This window comes from Rhamphochromis sp. 'chilingali', assembly GCF_963969265.1.
Source record: "Rhamphochromis sp. 'chilingali' genome assembly, chromosome: 12".
Lineage (NCBI taxonomy): Eukaryota > Metazoa > Chordata > Actinopteri > Cichliformes > Cichlidae > Rhamphochromis > Rhamphochromis sp. 'chilingali'.
Genome location: NC_137939.1, coordinates 4,835,069 through 4,856,468, shown reverse-complemented (window position 1 = coordinate 4,856,468; position 21,400 = coordinate 4,835,069). Strand labels below are relative to the sequence as shown.

Here is a 21,400-nt window from a genome sequence, read left to right as displayed (position 1 = left end):
CTGTGGCCATACTTTTCCCCCCATTAGCAATAAAGCGAACAAGCCACACATTAGCTGGAGTGAAAATTCCTGTTTCTGGTGTGTTTTGCAATCCTATGTGGTCACTAAAAGTACCTACACCTTTTCAACAGGGGCGGGCCACATCTCATTTGCAACAGACACCAGCGATCCATGAACGGCTCATTATGCATCGTTTGGTCAGGCGTTATACAGCGCTACTTTCCTTTGTGTGACATCATGAATACCTTTAGGCAACTGCTGTCCCAAAATGTGAGCTGTTATATTAATTGTAATGCTTATTGTCTCAGTAAAGGTGGCGTTTTAAACTCGTGTGTTATCCTTGAACAACCTATGTGACCAGGAAGCTTTTAGTAACACAGGACTGTCCTGGGCCTACAGCACAGAGACTACAGCAGACGTAGTGTTTTGTGGGAGAAACGTTTCATCACGTCACGTCTCCTACAGGTAGTTTAACATTACTCAACAGGAAGAGGAAATACTTGGAACTATGTCAAAAACAAGTCCTTATCTGGAAGTCAGTTTCTTTGTTCTGACTCATGTAGGAAGGATCACATTTTCCAAACAAATCCGCTATACACAATAATTTCCAAACAGTTTCTATTGAAATTAACGACTTTGTTTCCATTTTCCAAATATAGTGCAGTCAAAAGCTATTTGACAGCACTCTTTCCTGATTTCTTTTTTTATGCTTATTTGTCACACTTACATGTATCATCACACAAAACAAAGCAAAAAAAACCCGAGTAAACACAAAATGCTCTCTTAATGAATGAAATTACAATTTCATTCATTAAGAGGGAAATGTTATCCAAACCTACCCAGCCATGTGTGAAAAGCTAAATCGTGATTTTAAAAAGTTAAATCACGAAGCTGAGTTTAATTTCACTAAACACACTCAGGCCTGATTACTGCCAGAGTTACCGAATCGAGAAATCACTTAAATAGAAGCTGTCTGACAAAGTAAAGTATCCTAAAAGACCTCAAAAAGCAACATATAACAGCATGAGCTAAAGAAACAGCTGAGAGACAAAGTCACTGATATCTATCAGTCCAGAAAGGGTTACAAAGCCATTTCTAAGGCTTTGAGACTCCAGCGAACCACAGTGGGACTCATTAGCCACAAATGGAGAAAACATGGCACAGTGGTGAGAAAGAGACCAGGCAAAAATGGCATCCATGGAGAAAATCACTGCTGCCTAAGAAGAACACAAAGGCTCGTCTTAGATTTACATAACAATATCGTGATGAAAATATCCAAGACTTCACACTTTTTGGAAGGTTTAAATTCTGTTACATGTGACATAAAACTAACACAGCTTCTCATAAAAAGACCATCACACCGATGGTCAAACATGGTGGTGGCAGTGTGGTCGTCTGGGGCTGCTTTGCTGCTTTAGGACGACCTGCTGTAATTGATGGAGCCATGAATTCTGCTCTCTACCAGAAAATCCTGAAGGAGGATGTCCAACCATCAGTTCATGTCCTGAACCTCATTTGAGTTATGCAGAAGTGCAATGATCCAAAACAACAGCAAGCCTACCTACACAAAAAATAAATAAAGAAAATAAATAAGGTGGTTTTGGAGTAGCCTATTCAATGGCCGGACTTATATTAGACTGAGATTTTTTTGGCAGGATCTTAAACAGGCCATTCATGCTCCAACACCCTCCATTGTGGCTGAATTAAAACAATTCTGCAAAGAAGAGTGAGCCAAAATTCCTCCACAGTGATGTGAAAGATTCACTGGCAGTCGTGACAAACGCTTGATTGTAGTTCTTGCTGCCAAGTTTGGCACAACCTGTTATTAGGTTTTAGGGGGAAATAACTTTTTTACATATGAATTTCAAATGAATGAAGTCATCATTTTAAATATTCATTTTGCATTTACTTGGGTTTTTGATTTTTAATATTAAATTTTGTTCAATAACCTGAAACATATACATGTGACAAATATGCCAAAATAAAACTCAGGAAGGGAGCAAATACTTTTTCACGACACTGTATATCACGCTACCTCCATCGGTGGTAGGTTGAACTGTGTTTCTCCCACAGAAGTCACTTGTTGGTGTTTACCCAGGCTCAGCGGGTGAGAGCAGCAGTGCTAAAGTCACACCTCAGGCCACTAAAACGGAGCCTGGATGTGAGGCCCCCAACATCAGGTGTCCAACAGAGAATGAGACGTGCCAAAGTTCTCACACAAGGCGACCGTCAAGGAATCTTAATTAGACCGTGGCCTCCTTTGAAGGGAAGATCTGTCATAGTCAGATTAATAGTGTCTTACTTCAGTAGGTTCCTGTCTTTAAGTCACACACTCCACATTCATTTGTGACTGGGTTATAAAAGTGTGGTGATAAAACAGAAGAGTGCTTTCACTCTGCACTTTAAAATGTGCACACAGACCTAATTACATCCAGTATGGGAACCAGACAACACCTTTTGATGTGATCTTTTATGATTTACATACTTTCACTTCTCTGGAAAACAATTGAGTCAAAGGGACGTATTGTGCCAGCGTGTTAGACAGGTTGTATCATTTCCTTGGAACTGTTGGCTCTGATAACTGCGAAAAATGAAGTGGGGAAAGAAATCTGAGTGAAACTGCTATAGTATCATTATCCCATCATCTGTGTCATATCTACCAAAGCACTTAACTCACAAATTTTAGTATTTTTATGTTATTTTATTTTTTTATTTGAATGCACAATAGGCTTTTCAGAAACTGCTGATCCTAGTGGTGGTTGTGTGGGATTTTCCCACACAACCACCACTAGGATTTACAGAGAATGATACTAAAAGAAATTAACGAAAATATCCTAGAAAAACAGACTCTTTCCTTGTGAGCATTGAGAGGGGAATCCCCAGATTTTTACCAGCTGATTAGAATGTAACAGTAAATAAATAACCACACCTTCCAACCAAGGTTTGCAGAAGAGCACCTCTGAATGCACAAGAAACATACAGCCGCAGGAAGACCACTCCGGCTGCTGATGTCAGATAACAACAGGAAACTGAGGCTATTGGCACAGTTCTCCACAAATGGGCAGTAAAATGATTATGGAGGATTATCTCTTATGATTTTGGGTTGTTTTTATTATTTTTTATATTGTTTACGTGGATGATTTCTTGAAAGCTTGTCTGTAAATCAGGTTTTCCTGTAGGCACATGGAAACACATGACAACACATGACAACAAAAAACATGACAACAAAAAATGACAATGAAAGTTAAATAAAAGAATCCATCCTGCCTCGTATCAACAGGACCATGTAACAAATCTCCAATCATCTCAAACTGGTTCGTTGAACAGGATGATTCGTTCACTGTGCTCAGATGACCTCCACAGTTACCAGATCTTAATCCAGTAGAGCACCTTTGGGTGGAACAAGAGATTGTCATCACGCATGTGCAAACGATAAATCTGCAGCACCCGTGTGAAGCTCAATATGGACCAAAATGTGAGTGAGGAATGTTTCCAGCACCTTGTTGAATCCACCCAATAATTGGGATAATTAAGGCGTTTCTGAGGAAAACAGGGGTCCTAGTACTGGTGCGTGTACCTTAAGAAGTGGCCAGTGAGTGTATAATCAAATGAGAATCTAAAAGCAAATCTAAAGCATTTGCATTTACGATATGAACTGCAGCTTTATCTTGCTCTCCTGTTTCTCTTTCAAATCGTTTAAATCTACGTCTTCATTACTTTTGCTTTTGGGGCTTCGCACACAATAATTTTCCTGTTTTGCTATCTGACATCTTTGTCCTTGACTTTGATTTATCGTAAAAATACTGTAAATATTATTAGTTGGTACTCTGATTTGTGCCATGTGTTCCTGTTGTTTGAATTGTGATATATGGCAGCTTCACATGACAGCACTTGACTTTAAAAGCTTAATAAAAAATCAGCTAGCAACTAGCTCCAAAGCAAAAGTAGCAGTTTGTTATGGTCAGTTTCTCAGATTTTACTCACTTGCTTAATTTAAGAACTTTTTGTGTTTTTTAAGTTAAAACACACACAAAAGAATTTTTCCCATGAACAATCAGCAAGTGTTTAAAAAAACTGATTACATTGAAGCATCATGTTTTGGATTTCATATGATTTTAAATATATATATATATATATAAAAGTGACTTCCAGATAACAGAAAGCCTTATAGAGATGTTCTATGGTTTAGTTCTCCAGCTTAAATGATTATTTAGGTAGCAGTTAAATGCTAGCTAACTCAAACGGCCTTACTCTCAGTGCTGAAAGAAAAGAAGAGTTTTTACAGTGAACTTTATGTCTCCAACTGAGCACACAATTTGTTCTTGGATTTAAGGATTTAAGACCTTCCACATCATTTCTTTGGATTGCCATGGGCTATAAGTCAGTCTTTGATGCGGCTGAAAGAGTCAAAAAGTGTATCAGCCCCCTCACAGTAGGTGCAGTAATCCAAGTTGACACTGCAGCCCTTTCAGAGAAGGTGACAGCATCTCTGTGGCTTGTTAAAGGCTGTGCGGAGGCTGACACCAGGGGAAAAGGAGATGCTGCAGTGGTAGGAATGCTGGGAGGACAGACGGCCCCCCAGATCAGCTGTAGCAGCTCTTCCAGAGTGAGCACATTCGACCAGACAGACTGTAAAGTCGTTAGCGTCCTGATAGCAGCAGAGCTGACAGAACTTTCCATCTACCGTTGACTTCTGAACTACAAGTTAAGCTCAACATTACTGAATAATGTTAACAGTATAGCTGAGGTTTGCAACCCCCTCCCCCCCAACAATACCCACCAGTATTTGTAGTGTTGCGTATACATGATGGTGCCACGCAGTGAGCATGTGTGTTACAATCTGGGCCCACATTTTTTAGCTTGTGCTTGTTTATTTCTTGGTAAATTGTCTCTATTAGAAAGAAGGTGGCAACCATCAGCAGATCATGTTGAAATTAAAGACAAACATGAAGCAGGTTGTAGACTTAAAACGAGCAACGCCCATCTCTGATGGTTTTTAGGTTTCTTTGTGGAAATTTATATATTAGAGATCAGTCATTGCACTGAATAAAAAACGCATTGTGTGTTCAGATATGACTGAGTTTAGACTGACAACAAACTTTCCAGGTCATGCTTCTCATGTCTCCTTCCATACTCATCTTCATATGTACTTCCTCAGAAGTGCACCCTGGTTTGGAAAGCAGTACCCCACAATTCAGATTTTCTTGGCTACCTGGCTAATGCGTACTGTCCAAAGAATAAGAATGGTTTTATTTTAAAAAACAAAAGACCAACCCATAATATATAATCAGTATGATTTGATACTGTTCTTTGCAAAGACAGGAACAAAAAAAAAACCCAACATATTTTTAAATCCACCTTTCTAAAGTTCAGGTGTTTGATTGAGGTGAAATGTCCCTTTAATATCAGTACCAGTATGTACAATTTCAAATGTATCTATTTAACAGTCATCAGTAACAAAAAGCAGCCTGCAGCATCACCCACAATAAACCTGCAGTCATTTTCAAATTTATTAACGTGCTTAAATTAGTCTAAGACCTTTTTGTCATTTCTGATAGGTAGACTTTGTTATTTTCAGAAAAAGGTTATTATAGTGAACATACATGAGGTTATGTTATATATCATCAAGCAAGCACAGAGATCTCCATCTCATCCTACTGTGGTTATAAGACAGCCGTAGGCGTTTTACATCTTATTCTGAATGTGTTTTGGAAGAGTACGAGTTTATGGGGCCGTGTGTGTGCAGACGCAGTCACAGGTGTTAATGCCATGTGACTGAGGTCAAGACGGGTAAAGTGAGAGTGCTCAGCTGTCCACGTAGATCACTGTGAAAGAGCAGTATGTTGGGAATGGACCAGAGAACTGTGTAGAGTGATCCTAGCAACAAACTGTTAGAAACACAACTGTTACTCTGTGTGTGTGTCAGTCAGTTTTTATTAGGAAACAACATACACCTACTATTCCGAGTGTCACAGTGCTCCCAGCGCCATAAACGTCGTGCCTTTTTTTGTTGTTGTTTGTCTTTGATAAATGGAGAGCTGCATTGTTTACATGTGATGGTATCGAGTACACAGTTGCTAAAGAATAAATATTTGCATGCAATTAGGTTTCATAATTTCCTGGACAAAGACAATTTTTGCATTTCTTCTTCTGCACACCACCACAGTGGACTTTTAAAATGAAGTGCAGTACACGAGCTGTATAAACAAGTTTTAATATGAATCATATTTGCTGCCTTATTTTATTTTTGATGATGTAGAACTCTCAAAAACTCCTGTATCAAATATGATTACCTGTTTAGGAATTACAGACATTTTTTGACAAACTAACATAATTTTAACATAATTAAATATTTATTATTTAATTATAAGGATAGTTTTTAAATACTCCTGTTTAATAATGCTTTGCGGTCACTGAAAGCCTGAAGTCTAGGACCCATGGACATCACCACATGCAGATGGTCTGCCAGGCCTTTAAGCTTTAAACCCCTTGAATTAAAGCTGAGAGTCTGCACGTCAGTCACATGTTTAATTAAAAATGCACGGTGGTGAACTATCCAATAATTTATGGACACAACTGTAGGGACCATTTATACATGGACGGGTAAACCTTTGCTCTTCAGTTACAACTTTTCATTTTGTATGTCACTTGCAACCAGTTGTTTCTGTGTGTGTTTGAAATCACCAGAACAATTTTCACCTTTGAAAACATGTTTATTCATTTTTTAAAGTGTATAGTATTGCTCCATTTGGCAACAGTGCAAAATCCAACGTTTTAAAGTCCATCATAAATAAGAAACATACCATAAATAAATATCACCACATTTAACACAAACTTTAAAAAAAGAAGAAGCTACAGTCACATAAAATTGCACAAATAGATGTAAGATATCTTAAGCAATCTTTCTATGTACATTTGGATCCACAGAATGGAGGCTAAAGTCTTGTGTGGTTTTGTGCACCTTTTGTCTTTAAAGTCTGTCCCTGCCTTGTATCGACTTCATCACAGCGTCTCTATAAGGCCATCACGACTCCAACTCTACGAGCGTCCGCACTTACACAGAAATTAAAACGCAAGGTTGTTTTAGATAAACAGAAAAGGTTCAACAAAAATCCTTCAAAATAAGGAAAAAAGGCAACTTCTCAGAAGTTTGGAAAGGTTAACACTGCACGACACGTGAAATGAACCCAGGTCCCATTTACTTTAGACATGCAGGTGAGATTCCCAAATCACCCACAACAGGTTCAGTGACATTATATTTGTGGTTAATCATACGGCATATATGATGAGGTAATAAAAAAGGGAATATGACAGCACCAAGTGTCAACAACATTACTGATTAGTGTCAAGTGTTGGCATACTGAAGCTAAACTAGACCTTTCTGCTTTGACTGAATTCCAGGATGATATCCACTTCCACATTTTTGGAAAAAACTGATCAAGAAGCAGGATTAAAAACAATATAGATTTCTTTCATTGAGTGGTCAGCAGGTTTGCGAGCGATTAAAGCCTTTGTCACAAATGCAGTGTCAAATGCGGTCATGCTTATGGCAGTGAAGAAATATTTAGAAATGCAAAACGAAGGCCGCATTTCGAGATGCAACAGGAGAAACTCTACCCCTCTCATGCTTTAGACATTCTTTGTCATATCCACTGATGATATGCACATCACACATCTAAATAAATATATTAAAAACACTCTGAAGTAGGCATAGGTCGGATCTCCTTTCCTCCCTAAGCATATTTAAAACAGAATATATATTAGCATTTATACATTTTTATAAATACATATACTTTATCATCTCTGTTTTATATCTTTAAAAAAAGAAAAAAAGAAAATGGATCCAAACTCATTTACAGTTTTGAGGGCCTAGCTTTTCTATGCTGTTGGTGTCCATGCGCTCTTGCAGTGAGGGTTTACAACATTGCCTGTTACTGCCACCTAGTGTGGCAAAGCAGCACTACAATATATATATTTTTTCCTATCTTGTTGGTGCCAGTACATAAACATGCATGGTACAACCAGTAAAAATCTACATTCCAAAATAAATCATTCAGCTTTTCTCTCTCTCTCTTTTGTTTTTTTTAAATACATTATTGCAAAACCTCTGGGTGTCAAAGAAAAACCTTGCAGCGAGACCGCAACATCAAACCAAATACATTTACATCACACACGACAGAATTAAGGGGCCACCGTGTTTTTAGGTGTGTCAAACACCAGAGCGGTGGGAAATTTTTTTATTTTTCATTTATTTATTTATTTTTAAAAGTGGAGCTTTGAAGAACGATTGGTCAATGTTCACATATGGGAGGGAGCCGGTATCTTTATGGCTATACAGTGGAGGTACTAAGGCCAGATATAGTGTAGTCCAGAATTAAGGGGAATATTGAAAACAGCCAGATTGTTAGAGGAAATTTAGAACATGCAATGCAGTAAGCCCAGTTTTTGTTCATTCAACCTCAAATTAATATAATCAATGAGGCTAAGAATGTATCTGAAGCTGCAAATGCACAAAACTGAAAGTTTTGTTGATTTTTTAAAAGGACTTTTTGTTGATATAATAAAAAATTTACTTGTGAAATACTGTACATTACAGTTTCCTATAATCAGTGAAAACAACATAGATCTTTAAATCCATTACCAGCATGTTTGTTTGTATTTTAATTCTGGTGCACTAATCTTCACCAAAACTGCCACTAATTCTGAAGCACACTACACCGAGGCTTCAGCCCATCTGTTCCCCTCGCCTCCACACATTTACCTGTCCAACCACCAGCGCTCTTCCTCCTCATCTTCTTTGTTTCAAACAGAGCAGTTGCGTCTCTTCCCAGAGCCAGTCTGGGCTGTAGCAGCAGAGGCTGAGGTCAGCCAAACAATGACCCCGTGTCAAAGGCTGGTGGAAGAAACCGAGAGGGTGGGCGAGGAAGGTGGCGGGAAGTTCAGGAGCTCCAGCACAGCCACACCCACGCTGCTGCGCCGTGTGAACATGCAGGAGGCTGCGACCCATTTATTGCTGCGTGGGTTGTACTTTTCAATGGAGTTGAGACTGGAGCTGCCATCATTGCCTCCCACTGCGTATAACCAGCCATCCATTGCCACCAGGTCATGAGTGCTCCTGGAAGGGAAAAAGACTATTTAAATGTGTAAGTTCTCACATATATTTAATATGATGTGTGCAAGTCGCTACTGCTGAAACGGACAAAGAAACAAATAGCAAATTCATGTGGTCTGAAACCACAGCTAAAAGCTGCAGTGTTCAAAGAGAAGAGAAGCAATTGGGACACCCAATGACCAGTGTACTGGCTTAGCCTTTGGATGAAACTGTCAATTTTGGGGACTTGTGGTGTTGCCAATTTTCTCTCCATCGTTTCTTTTTAAAAGTAAAATAGAAGGATAATGAAAATGAATCAGCGTCAGACAATGTCCAATAGTTATCAGATGAAATTTGGCATCTAGCATTTCTCATTTGCTCTCCACACAGACATGCAACCAAAGCCTCCTCAAAGGCCATTAGTCAATGCCACTCAAATTTTAAGATAAAAGTGGAAACCAGAAAGTTTCTGCTGTCTCTTACCTATAGATGTTATATAATCATATACACAAGCTGTTTACAGAGCTTTTCACACGACTCTGTGCAGTCCTATGGTTAAGCACTCCCTTACTGCTTCCACAGGAAATAAGCTAAGCAGCAGCCAGGTGCTGATGATGAATTGCACTTTGATCATCAGCAAGTTTGCGCACCTCTATAAAAGCAGCAACGTTTGGCAGTTTGCTGCCTGAAGCATTCAGGTGTTTGTTAACACATTGCCACAATTGCCCAAGTGAAGATGTCCCAGCAAATTCACATAAAAGTCAGGCCGTGAAAAAAAATAAATAAAAAATACAAGAACTTTGTCTCAGATGTTGCAGGCCTCAGCATGTTAAATGTTAAAGTTTATGACAGTAAAATTTAAAAATGTGAACACGTGCGGCTTGTTTGGAACGATTTTCTCTAAAAAGAACCAGGTGACATGGCTTTGGTTTGCAAAGACGAACCTAAACAAACTACAAGACTTCAGGAACAATGAACTTTGGACAGACAAAATTACTGCCGTAAACACGGTATATCCATTCAAACATCTCACGCCACAGTCAAGCATGGTAGTGGAGGGGTGGTGATTGGGGCTCGTTTTGCAACCACAGGACCTGGACACCTTGCAGTTATTGAGTCAAACATGAACTTTTACAAAAAAAACTACAAGAGGGTTTCAAAAACCACACAGGACTGTCGCTACCAAAAACCTTAATGTAACATAATGTGTATATGAGCCTGTTGCAGTGCTCGGGTAACACAACTCTGTTTAATATTTAGCTTTGGGGATTAAAGCAACCTGACATGGCACAGACCTTTAAAAAGCAGTACTTTTTGAACATCTATACTTAATTCTTAATCAAAGCAAATGATCGGTGTAAAAAATAAATAATTTAAAAAAGAAACATTTTCTGCGCTTAAAGAGGACTTGGAACAAATTTGGTTTTAATGTTCATTTCAAATATCCCCGTCGTGACCGTAACACAATGAGATGATTTTGGACAAGACTATTATTCTACAATGTCTCCCACACCAGCACACGTTAGAAGTGGCTATAGTGTGTGACACATTAGTAGCCAGTACAGTGTGATTGTTTTGGACTGTGGAAATGGAGCCTCTCAGCAACTGGATAAGAAAAGAACTCCAAGGCACACAGCTGATTAATGCCATGGGTTATTCATGGAGCTGCACAGTCAACTGTTGTCAGGTTTTTCTGCTCCTACAACACAATGACTCATACATAACCAAGTGTGCGTGTGCGGATGCATAAGTGTGTCTGCCCTGGGAAAGAGCAAATCTGCCGATGCTATCACAAATCCTCAACAGCTACATCTCCAAATCTTCCTCCCTGCTGCAGATCCTGTGACAATACAATGCTGCGAGCGTGCGTGCGTGCACGTATGCCTTTGTTGATAATCACTTGCAAGATGAGTTTCAGCTTTCATCTTCTAAGAAAATTAAAACATAAAAACTCTGTTGTGGAAAATAGGCCACTTGATGTTTATGCCTTAAGAAGGTTTTGGCAGCACAAGGGGAAAAAAAATCCTCCAAATGCCCCGACACCCGAGCCTTTTGCACACAGCGAACTAATTGCAGCCGAGATACTATTCTGACAAGCTACATACAGACAGAGCTACAGATATTTTTTCAGCTTTTCAAAGAAGATGGTTTTATCTCTTTATTTAGGTTAGAGTAAAACTGAGGCTTGGCTTGTGGTGCTTCTCAAATCCTTTCAGCAAGGTGTCGTGCTTGTTAGAAGCACAAAAATAAGGATAAAAGCTGGACAGCGCTAAAAAAAACCAAAACAAAAAAAACCCACAGAGGCTGTTTCCATAATCTTCACTCCCAGCTGAAGTTATGCAGGCGTAAAGGGAGAACTGGGTCATCCTGCTGGCTCAGTTGGCTAAAGGTGTGTTTAATTTATTACCTTGAATTCATCCCAGATTTTTTTCTCATCTCTTCTCTTTCTGCCTCTTACGGTGCAGCATAATGTAAAAAAAAACAAACCATAACCTCTGTTCTCTTTGTAAATGTGGCTAACCTGCGTATATTCATGGCGGCAACTCCTTCCCAGGTGTTGGTCTTGGGGTTGAAGCGCTCCACTGAGTTCAGGCAGCTGGTGCCATCATTGCCTCCTGCGACGTAAAGCATGCCGTCGAGCACGGCCACCCCGGCACTGCTGCGTCGGCTCAACATGTTGGCGATGGCGGTCCACGTGTTGCTCTATTCAGCCAATCAAGAGACCGAGCACATATTCACACAGCAGATTCATTTGTACCGTTTCACTCTGTCTACAGCATCCAGTCTAGGTAAACCTGGCAACAGACGAGTTTTTCTAATGATAAATTTAACAGCTGTATACCTGGGGGTCATATTTCTCCACTGTTGCGAGATGTGAGGAGCTGTCATAACCTCCCACCGCATACAAGCTGCCATCTGGAGGGGAAAAGGGAGTAAATACTGAGAATGTAAATATTAGCGGTCGCATACCGAGATGGCAACTCCCTCTTGATGTGAGTTATTAAAATACAAACAGTGAAAAGTAAATACAGGAGCACAGCTTGGTTTTTTTTGCCAGTACCTACCCAGAGTTGCTACTCGAACATATCTCCTACGAGTGCTCATAGCAGCGATTGAGGTCCATGTGCTGGTCAGAGGGTCGTACCTCTCCGCACTAAAAGAAGAGGTGAAAAAAGACAGATGCTCACGTGTATTTAATTCAGCTTAAAATGATCAGTAATCATCAGCATAATAACAGGCTGTGCATACCTATTGAGACAGGAAGCTCCATCATAACCCCCCGCAGCGTACAGCAGGCCATGCAGGACAGCTACGCCTAGACAGCTCCGTCGTGTTCCCATGGAAACCTCAGGTTGCCAGGAGTTAGTGATAGGGTCATAGGACTCCACGGTTGCAAGGTCAGAGGTGCCGTCATAGCTAAAGAGAGCGACACGGATATAAATGAATGCACAACTTTGCAACAAACGGTGAACATACAAGATAAAAAGTTGCTTTGCATGGAAGAAAGCTCTCACCAGCTTATCGAGCAAATGCAAATTATCCACAAATTCTGCTTCCCCTCAAATCACACAATGTAATGTTTGAGTAACAAATAACTTTTTAGGGTCAAACGCTGCGATTATTATCACCTACCCTCCAACAGCGTATAGTCTGTTCCCAATTGCTGCCACGCCCACCCGTGCCCGCCGAGTGGACATGGACGCCACCATGTGCCAACGGTCTGTTCTGGTGTCGTACGCCTCGCAGTCTCCGTGGATAGCAAACAAGCTGCCACCACCTGGGAAAGAACAAACATACACTAAAAAAAATGAGGAAAAATGCTTTGAGCAAAAACGCAAATGTCATCAGGAGGATGGTGACATGAGAAAACGAGGACTTCAACTTCGGGTTTTTAAAAGGAGTGAAAATGAAATGTGTTTACAGTCATTCCAAACAGCAACGCTAGAAGTTAAAAATGAGGGAGGAGAAGTATTAGAGCCTCACAGCCTCCAATCATAGTGGGTGTAAAGGTCAGATTGTTCATTTTGGAAACAGTCGATGGAGACACATCTGACGTGTGTGTGTGAGTGTGTGTGTACACAGGCGCACTATTCAAGTTCCAACATGCAGTTCACACAGAATAAAAAAATGCTGGCATTTGTAAAAATCATGAGTGACTGGTGAGCTAGAGATGTGTGTGGTCCAAGTGTACCCTAATGGGTACCTTCAGATGCACACTGACCAACGGCGAAGAGCACAGGGCTGGCGCCTTCACAGCGTCGTGGGCGCGTCCGGCTGTTGCTTAAGACACCCCTCTGCTCCGGCATCAGGTGATACTTTAGGGCCTCGATTAGCAGGTCTTTGCACTCCGAGTGGTGACGCACCAGCAGCTCCGTGTCTACGTTGCTCATCAGAAAGTCTCGCCTCAACAATGGCAGCCGCACGCACTTCATCAGCTAGCGAAGACAGTGGGAGAGTGGGTGATGAGCGGGTGGCGCTACATAGAGTTAAACAACAAAAAGGGGAATGGTTTCCATGTTACCCACCCCAAACGACTTACCCAAGGTACATGTTGCCTGCGTCCATCTATATCATGTTTTACCCAACTCAACACGGCTCGGTACACTTCTTCCTCAGATGGCACATTGAGATTGTCACTGGAGATCAAATCTAGGACCTGGATCGCAAAGACAAAGCATATAGGAAGAGTGAAATTATACTATCGCTTACAACTTTATATTATTCTTTTATTTTTTTTAAATCATAGTGTATCAACTTGGACCGTTGAAAAGCATTTGCAGAATACTTTCTTGTGGTTGTAGAAATCGGCACACAGGAAGTAATTTGCATGGGTCACAGACCGGGTTAGTTCCTGTATATGGTGACTTCAGCTGAAGTCTTGCATCTCCTTTTGTTTTGTTGTCTCAATTCAAAATGAAAGAAAGGATGACTCAATAAAGCACGACTCTGACATCGTGCACACTTCGCTTGTGCATTATATTACAGCCTGTGTGTGTGCACGTGAGCCGTGATACAGTTTACGTAATAGTTTAAGCTACCACTTCTTCAATTGTGCATCTGTGGCACAACGAATGCTGGACTCTGAGTGGCTGGCTGGCAGTGTTCCCAGCCCAAGCCTAAGCTGGCAGGGCTGGGTGGGACCAAGGAAGCCAGCTGCTGCTGCTGCTGTCTTGCCTGGCCAGATCAGAGCAAAACCCTCCCAGGAACAGCCTCCTCTAATCCAGAGTCACACACAGAAATACTGCTGATGCCACTGCCCCACCCTGCAGTCCCTCCTACCACTGCATGCACATAGTGCATCAAATTAACTCCAGAATGTGTGGGTGCATATGGAGAAAAACGCCTTTACTGCCTTTTCATAGCATGGCAGCACGATTGAGGGACATATGAGCGCCACTGTGTCAAAGTACTCATGTTTTCATAAGCTAAACGCAGTAATTAGGAGGAATCTGTCGACTGTTGTCTTCAAAATGTCACGCATACGACTCTACATCACCAAATTTGGCAAGTCACAATCCTGTCGTGCCTTGCCACTTCCTCCAGAGAACATCAGAAGAAATATGGGGCATATTTCACAGCTCTGTGAGCTTGGAGTCCTGTAGAGCAGCCAGTACATAAATCCTGATCTGGTGCAGATTTATGACAGTCACAGAACAGCTGCAGACACGACAGTGGAGTAAGCCAAGAGAAAGAGAGAGACAGAAGAACAGGAATGAAGAAAATGGCCTATTTTTAATCTGCTTTTATGCAGCTTAAGTTTCAGTGTTTTAATGGACTGTGCCCACACACTGCAGATTCAGTCTCTGGGCTTTGAAGGCCAGATACAGAGGGATGCTTAGTGTGTTACTCTGGTGGAACAACATCGCTTTAGGACTGTGGGAATTGTTATTTAAAGAGTGAGAAAATAACAGGAAAGGGATGGTAGTAGCAGTTTGTTAATTTTCTTCAACTTCCTTTTAATTTGCTGTTACCTTCTTAAACATTTCATCTAAGAGAATATATATTTTCTCAATTCTTTAGATGTTACAGTGAGCCCCTGCCTGAAACAAAAACATGATGTGCCTCTGTGGGCTTTTAGAAGCTGTCTGATATCATGAACACCAATTTTTAAAAAAAACCACGAATTGCTCTAAAAGTTTAAAAATAAAAACATGTAAACTTTGTACTCAGGTAGGTGTGTTTAAACTGCAGGAAACAGGAAGTTTAAATAACCCAACAGCAGCACTACTTTATTCTTTAGCATGCCAGGAATAGACTAATACCAACACATAAATGTCAAATACAATATGCCAGGATGTCCCGCTGGATTTTGTATCACTTTGCAGTAAGAAGCTAGCGTATGTTTCTGCCTTTTCTGCTACAATTTTGGGCAACAACTTTTTAAAAAATATTTTCACTCCTTCGGGATCTACTCCAAAAAGGACTTTGCAGTTCTTGTTAGCCAAACATTGCCCTCTTCACAGGTAACTGATAGCAGTGTTTGGCTGCTGAGCAGCTCATTTGACCAGGGTTATATTCTTTCCCAAGGCCCAGCATTCCTTACATCGCTCTAAAATAATAAATGGGTACACCTACAAGATGCATTTCTCTTAAAACGTTGGTTAAAACAAGCAAAAGAAAATTGAACCAAAATAGAAACCATTATTGTTACGTCAGAGGAGCAAACACTGCTGTTAGCTCTCTAAACAGCACAGCAGCTGTGGAAATGTCACTGGCTTTGCCTAATTACCACTTCCCAGACAGGAACCAGAGTGCTGCCACCGCTGAGCCCTGCTAATGAATAAGTGATAGTTTGGCTTAGCCGACTTGCCAAATGACAAAACTGCAGAAGACAGTGAAAACAGGCAGGAGAAAAAGTTTCTCTAGTGAATGTCAAAAGCACACAACTTCCCCGTGGCATGTTGATGCGGTTTAAAAAAGAAAAAGCTGTGCTTGTGTACACATTATGCTGGGGAAAAATTATAGATGTAAGCATTGCTGCGTGTCCTTTGTGCTTTGGCATTATTCATGATAGATTAATCATCACCCCTACCTGTTTCAGTGGCAGCAGCATGAACTCCTCAGTCTTGGACACCTCCACAAAGTGCTGCAGGACATACTTGTGTGCTGACTTGAGCAGGTCGCTGCAGGAGTGTGTGTCAGCGAAGCCTCGGATGCCCAGGCAGTTTGAGGGGTCCAGCTGGCTGAGGAGGAACTTACAGCAGGCGTCCCGCACCCCATTGAGCTGCAACAGGCTCGCTGCTGGGAGCAGTGTCTACAACAGGTGGAAACGCAAAGTCTGTTAATTTTTTTGTGCCATATGAAAAAGAAAGAAAAAAGTGGTTTAGCAGTTGTGTATGTGAATCTTAAAACGTCAAGCCTACCTGCACATTTCCTTCCCCGACCACAATCTCTGCTGTGTAGGCATACTGGACCAGCTGCTCCAAAGCCTGAGGGTCAATGTCGTGAAGGGTCACGTGGGTCTGACGGCTCTCAGACATCTCATCTGCGTGGCCGCACAGAATGAGATCAGATTAATTTTAACAAATTACACCGAGTAAAGCTCCAGCTGATAGCAAAACTCCTCCCTCTTCAATCATACTGACACATGGCATCTCATAGCATTTACAGCACTGCTGCAAAATGTCAGCACAGCTCATTTGTTACCGTTTATTAAATCAGTCGTTTCAAGTGTGTGAGATTTTTGAAATTCCTGGATATAAACACTCTCTCTCCCACAGAACTAAGCCTGGAGCTTCTACAGTAACAGTCACGAGCTTCATCGACTCATAGTTAGACAACCTCACAAACACCTCTGCTGAGGTTTTCTGTTAAAATAGCTTAATTAGGGACTCTGTCAGATGACATGAAGTCTAGCAGCTGAGTCTCCAGGCAAATGACTGTCTGGAGACACACAGCATCCTCACAAAGGGCTAGTGTTTGGGAGGAAATCTGACTTACACACACCTCACATGACCACCTGTGCCCCAGACAGGAATAGGTGGAAGGAAGCGATGATGCTGAAAGGATGGAACAGCCATAACGGCATGCACCCACGCAAAAACAAGTTCTAATGTAAACAAACTCAAACAACAGAGAAAAATAGTTTGCAGTTTGAGTTTGTCATGCCACTTGCTCATCTTTGTTAACTTCAGGGAGAGTATACAGTATATGCATCATCAAGGTCCATAACACAGACTGAACTTACTGGTAAACATAGCGTGGAAGTATGGACTGCAGGACGCCAGCACCACTTTGTGCGCCTTGATTTCTTTGTTGGAGACATGAAGGACGATGTCACATAGCAAGCCACGCTGTCGCATCCGGTTCATGGACACGAAGGAGTCGTGGTAGTGGCGCTTTGAGTTGTGCGAGATGCTGTGGCCATCACGGTTGAGCAGCTGCATGCCCCCCTCCATCATGGTGCCTGACGTTGCGGTCGTGGGCTCGTGCCTGGGCCGCACTCTTGGCAACTGAAACGTCAAGAAAAGCTTTTTAATGTCGGCCAATACTAATATCATCATCATAATAAAATCCTTTTTTTGGGGGGTAGACAAAAGTCTTGGCTTTGCTTATCTATAGGGAGTGAGCCGTTATGACAGGTGTCCTGGGCAATCATTATACAGTTATAGCACCCATCCTGTCGGCTATGACAGGAAGTCCTGCCAGCATGACAGAAATCTGAGTACAATCACAAAGTGTAGTAGGATGGATGGCCTGATTATTTCACATTCAGTCTCAGGAATGATTAGATCTCACTATGACACACCAGAGAGTTTCAAAAGATGGACATTATGGATGAGCCTGCCATCAAATCAGTGTGATCCATCCTGACTTGCAATTTAATTGGACCACATTTAGCTGTGAACTCCCCCACTCTGCTCTTGAATGGAAGAACACACTTCTGCATGTTGCATAACTGTCATCACGCAGCATCTTAGAAGTTGTTGTCTGATGAATATGTAGTGACCAGATGAGGAAACCAGATTGAAGCAAGAGTAGAAAACCACAGGCCAAGAACAGACTGATTCTTAAACAAAACAAAATATAATGCACTAACTCCGATGCAGTGATACCTTAAAAGTGTGAAAGGCTTATAAGCAGAAGCTGACTATGGGGTTGGGGAGGCCACGCTATCAAAAATATAACCTTCATACTCATTTGCAGCTCCACGTTTGTAACCTTTGAAGAATAGCTTTCAAATAATTCTTATTTATCTAATGCAGCTAAAAAAGGGATTATTTATCTGGGATGAACAGGACCCTGGAGCCCACAATTCATCCCATAAACTGTATATAACGCATACACAGACTAACGCATACACACACATAATGCCTTTAATTTAAAAAAAAAAAAAAAAAAGGGGGGGGGGGGGCAGGGATAGCTCAGTAGGTAGAGTGGTTGCCCCATGACCGGAAGGTCGGGGGTTCGACTCCACTGATCCACTGAACAACTACCCTGAGGTACCCCTGAGCAAGGTACCGTCCCCATAGCATTGGTGGCTGCCCACTGCTTCACTGGGTGAATGGGTTAAATGCAGAGGAGTAATTTCCCTACGGGGACTAACACATGCATATATACACACACACACACACACACACACACACACACACACACACACACACATATGAAAGATGGACACAGCCAGCACAACATCACTACCATCTTTTCCATTTGAAACCTGACCTGACAAGCGAGGAGTGGATGTGAGTGTGAAACAGAGGAACACTGAATTCTTGCTGGCAAGTGATTTGCCAGTATTTAGCCACTGAGCAGACGCTGGTTCGCCCTGCGTTCAGACGAATAATTAAAATGTGGCTACAAGGGGCTCTCCCTCAAGCTCCTTCCCTTGCCTGGGAACCCTTCAATGTTCCCCTGGATAAGATCGTAGGATGTGGCTTAAGAGACCAACTTCTCGGCTTAGACTGCTGCCCCTACGACCCAGCCCCAGATAAACACCGAAACACTATTTTACATGCTCTTCTTTTAAATCAATTGATCTGACTGGCCTTCTGATTGGACTGCTCTTCGCAAAACATACGGTCTGAACAGCCGGTTTGGTGGGGCTGCTCTTCTCACAGCCAGAGGTGCTGTATCAGAGATGACAATATTTAGAATATCAGCCAAAAGTGAAAAAGAAATCACAGTAACCACACATTTAGACTTTTTTTTTTTTTTTGCTTAAATATATTAGCTGTACTTAGACTGATGTCATTATTTTAAACTTTGCTGTTATTTAATGTGAGCATTCACAGGTGTAGAAGAACTTGTATGATTGAAAATAAAGGAATATATGTGATATATGTTTAAACTTTAATGATAAAGAAGGATTCTTAAACTACAGGACCCCTGATAAGTGTGGTCATTGCCTGCAGGACCTTACAGCCACACACATTAAACAAATAAATAAAAACCACACATACCTTAGGATATCTATTTAATACACCAAGCTGGAACATTCCCTTTGAACCACCACATACAAACAGCCTCTGTATGCTTTATTTAGACATATGACAGGAGGTTTACAATCTTGAGTTAATCAGAGCAATTATGCAACAAGCAGAATCTCATCAGGAGAGAATATTGACCAGTTTGAAGTCCAAGAAGTGCAATGCTCAATGCTGAAACCCATTGTACCATTTTTCCTGATTATGTTAAGTTTCACATGACTGTCAAATAAGCAGTTCCCTGTTATGATCAGTACATCCTAATAACGGCTCTGTCGCTTTCAATTCAACACTCTTCCCCCATCCCACCGAGCACCATCTCAAATGTCATCACAGCTGCCTGGCTACTACCCCTGGGTCCCATTTTCCAAAACACAATAGCCCATTAAAAAAAACAAAAACACGCACACCAGCCATGTTCCTCTATGAGGGAACAATCTGCTCTCATGCCCAAGGGAATAGTAAGAGACAATGCTGGAAAATGAGACATGGAAACACGGGATGTTGTGGTAGATGTGAAAACAACTGTCACAGTTAAACTAACAAACTGAAACACTTGTCCTGTTCATCTGAGGCTTGTTTCTCCCTTTATCGTCTCTACCCCCAAACCCTGGCTGGTATCCACACAGAGGCTGAGTTGCTCCTTGATAAATAGTGCCTGCACAATCCTGCTGAATGCACAATTTCATTGGGGGACACAGGGATGTTCCTATCCAAATATTACTATGTGATATACGGAAACCCCAACCCCCACTCCATCAGCACTGAATAAGAGCATATGTCAGCTGCAGCAGCGGCAATAGGAAAGAAAATGAATGTATAATGGCTTTACCGGTGGTTGTTTTGCAGTTATCCTTGAAGACAGTGTGTTCCAGGAGGTAAGGGGAGATGAATGAAGAGCTGTCGCAGTCAGAAGGCTCTAAAATCCTATCACCGTCTACTTATCGGTCCATATTGTGACTCGAGCATAGGAAATATGAAGAAAGCCTCTGTTTTGTGCTGTATGTGCTTGACGTCAATGCAAAAAAAGAGCTGCCTGAAAGCTGACATCGGTCTGTTAAGGTGACGCTGTAATTGTCGAAGCCGAAGGTAGCAAGGCTTGCTCATGCTGTTAAATTTTAATACGTTAAAAAGGAAGACATGGTTGAAAAACACCGGTATGTCATTTCAAATGACCAACCGGCAAACTAATGCAGTGAATGTTCAGTTTACGAGCCCACAGACACACGCGACCTTAAGCCACCACTTTTGTCTTGTCGGAACACGGAAGTGTGTTCGACGTATCCGTCTGTGCTACTGTGAAAGGCGGAGTTTTCAGTGACGCGCTGTGATTGGCCACAATATGAAACATACCCCGTTTTGGTTAGCCCGGAAAATAAAATGAAACATAACTACAAACGTGTTCAATAATGCACAGCTTCTGTAATTTTTTCCTCGTTATTTACGTGCAAATTATACACTTATCACCCTACTACTGACGTAAAATAAGCACCCTGTCTTTATTATCTCTACGTGAGATAGCCAGTGATTCTAAATAAGCTGTCTATGAAGCTAGCCGCTAAGGTAACGTTAGCTAACCTGAAAAAAATTAAAGCACAGGGTACTCACGACCAGCCGTCGTCGGTGTCGATGCGATGACAGCAGTGACTTCCTTCGGTTTGTAAGCTTGCCCAGCTTTGAGGCCGTGCAAAGTAACGTTTAAAAAATACTGTACTCCTCTCTGGATATTTGGCTTCCTGTGTCTGGTAAATGCAGCTGAACATTTTATTTAAACCTCACGTGTTGCATCAAAACAGTGTCCGATCTTGCACGCGCAAGAAAATTTCGAGGTTTCCGTGAACGCACTACCGTATATTTGTTTTAAATAATCAGTTGATTATTT

The 21,400-nt window shown here is 41.4% G+C and overlaps 1 protein-coding gene across 3 annotated transcripts; it reads right to left on the bottom strand.

Annotated features, from left to right (window-relative positions):
• Positions 1-6,702: 6,702 nt before the first annotated feature.
• Positions 6,703-21,356, bottom strand: klhl17 (kelch-like family member 17). Of its 3 annotated transcripts, none has more exons than XM_080899457.1 (12): positions 21,127-21,356; positions 17,280-17,544; positions 16,456-16,577; positions 16,125-16,346; positions 13,632-13,748; positions 13,296-13,527; positions 12,725-12,869; positions 12,341-12,508; positions 12,157-12,245; positions 11,934-12,007; positions 11,613-11,794; positions 6,703-9,115 (listed from the first exon to the last, which is right to left on the bottom strand). In XM_080899457.1, exons 2-12 carry the CDS (start codon positions 17,491-17,493, stop codon positions 8,887-8,889), a joined length of 1,794 nt encoding a protein of 597 aa, XP_080755583.1. In that variant the 5' UTR covers positions 17,494-17,544; positions 21,127-21,356; the 3' UTR covers positions 6,703-8,886. The 3 variants fall into 3 exon arrangements, with proteins under 3 accessions (XP_080755583.1, XP_080755585.1, XP_080755584.1); XM_080899459.1 differs by having other exon boundaries at positions 13,314-13,527; XM_080899458.1 differs by lacking the exon at positions 21,127-21,356 and adding an exon at positions 20,351-21,091.
• Positions 21,357-21,400: the final 44 nt, after the last annotated feature.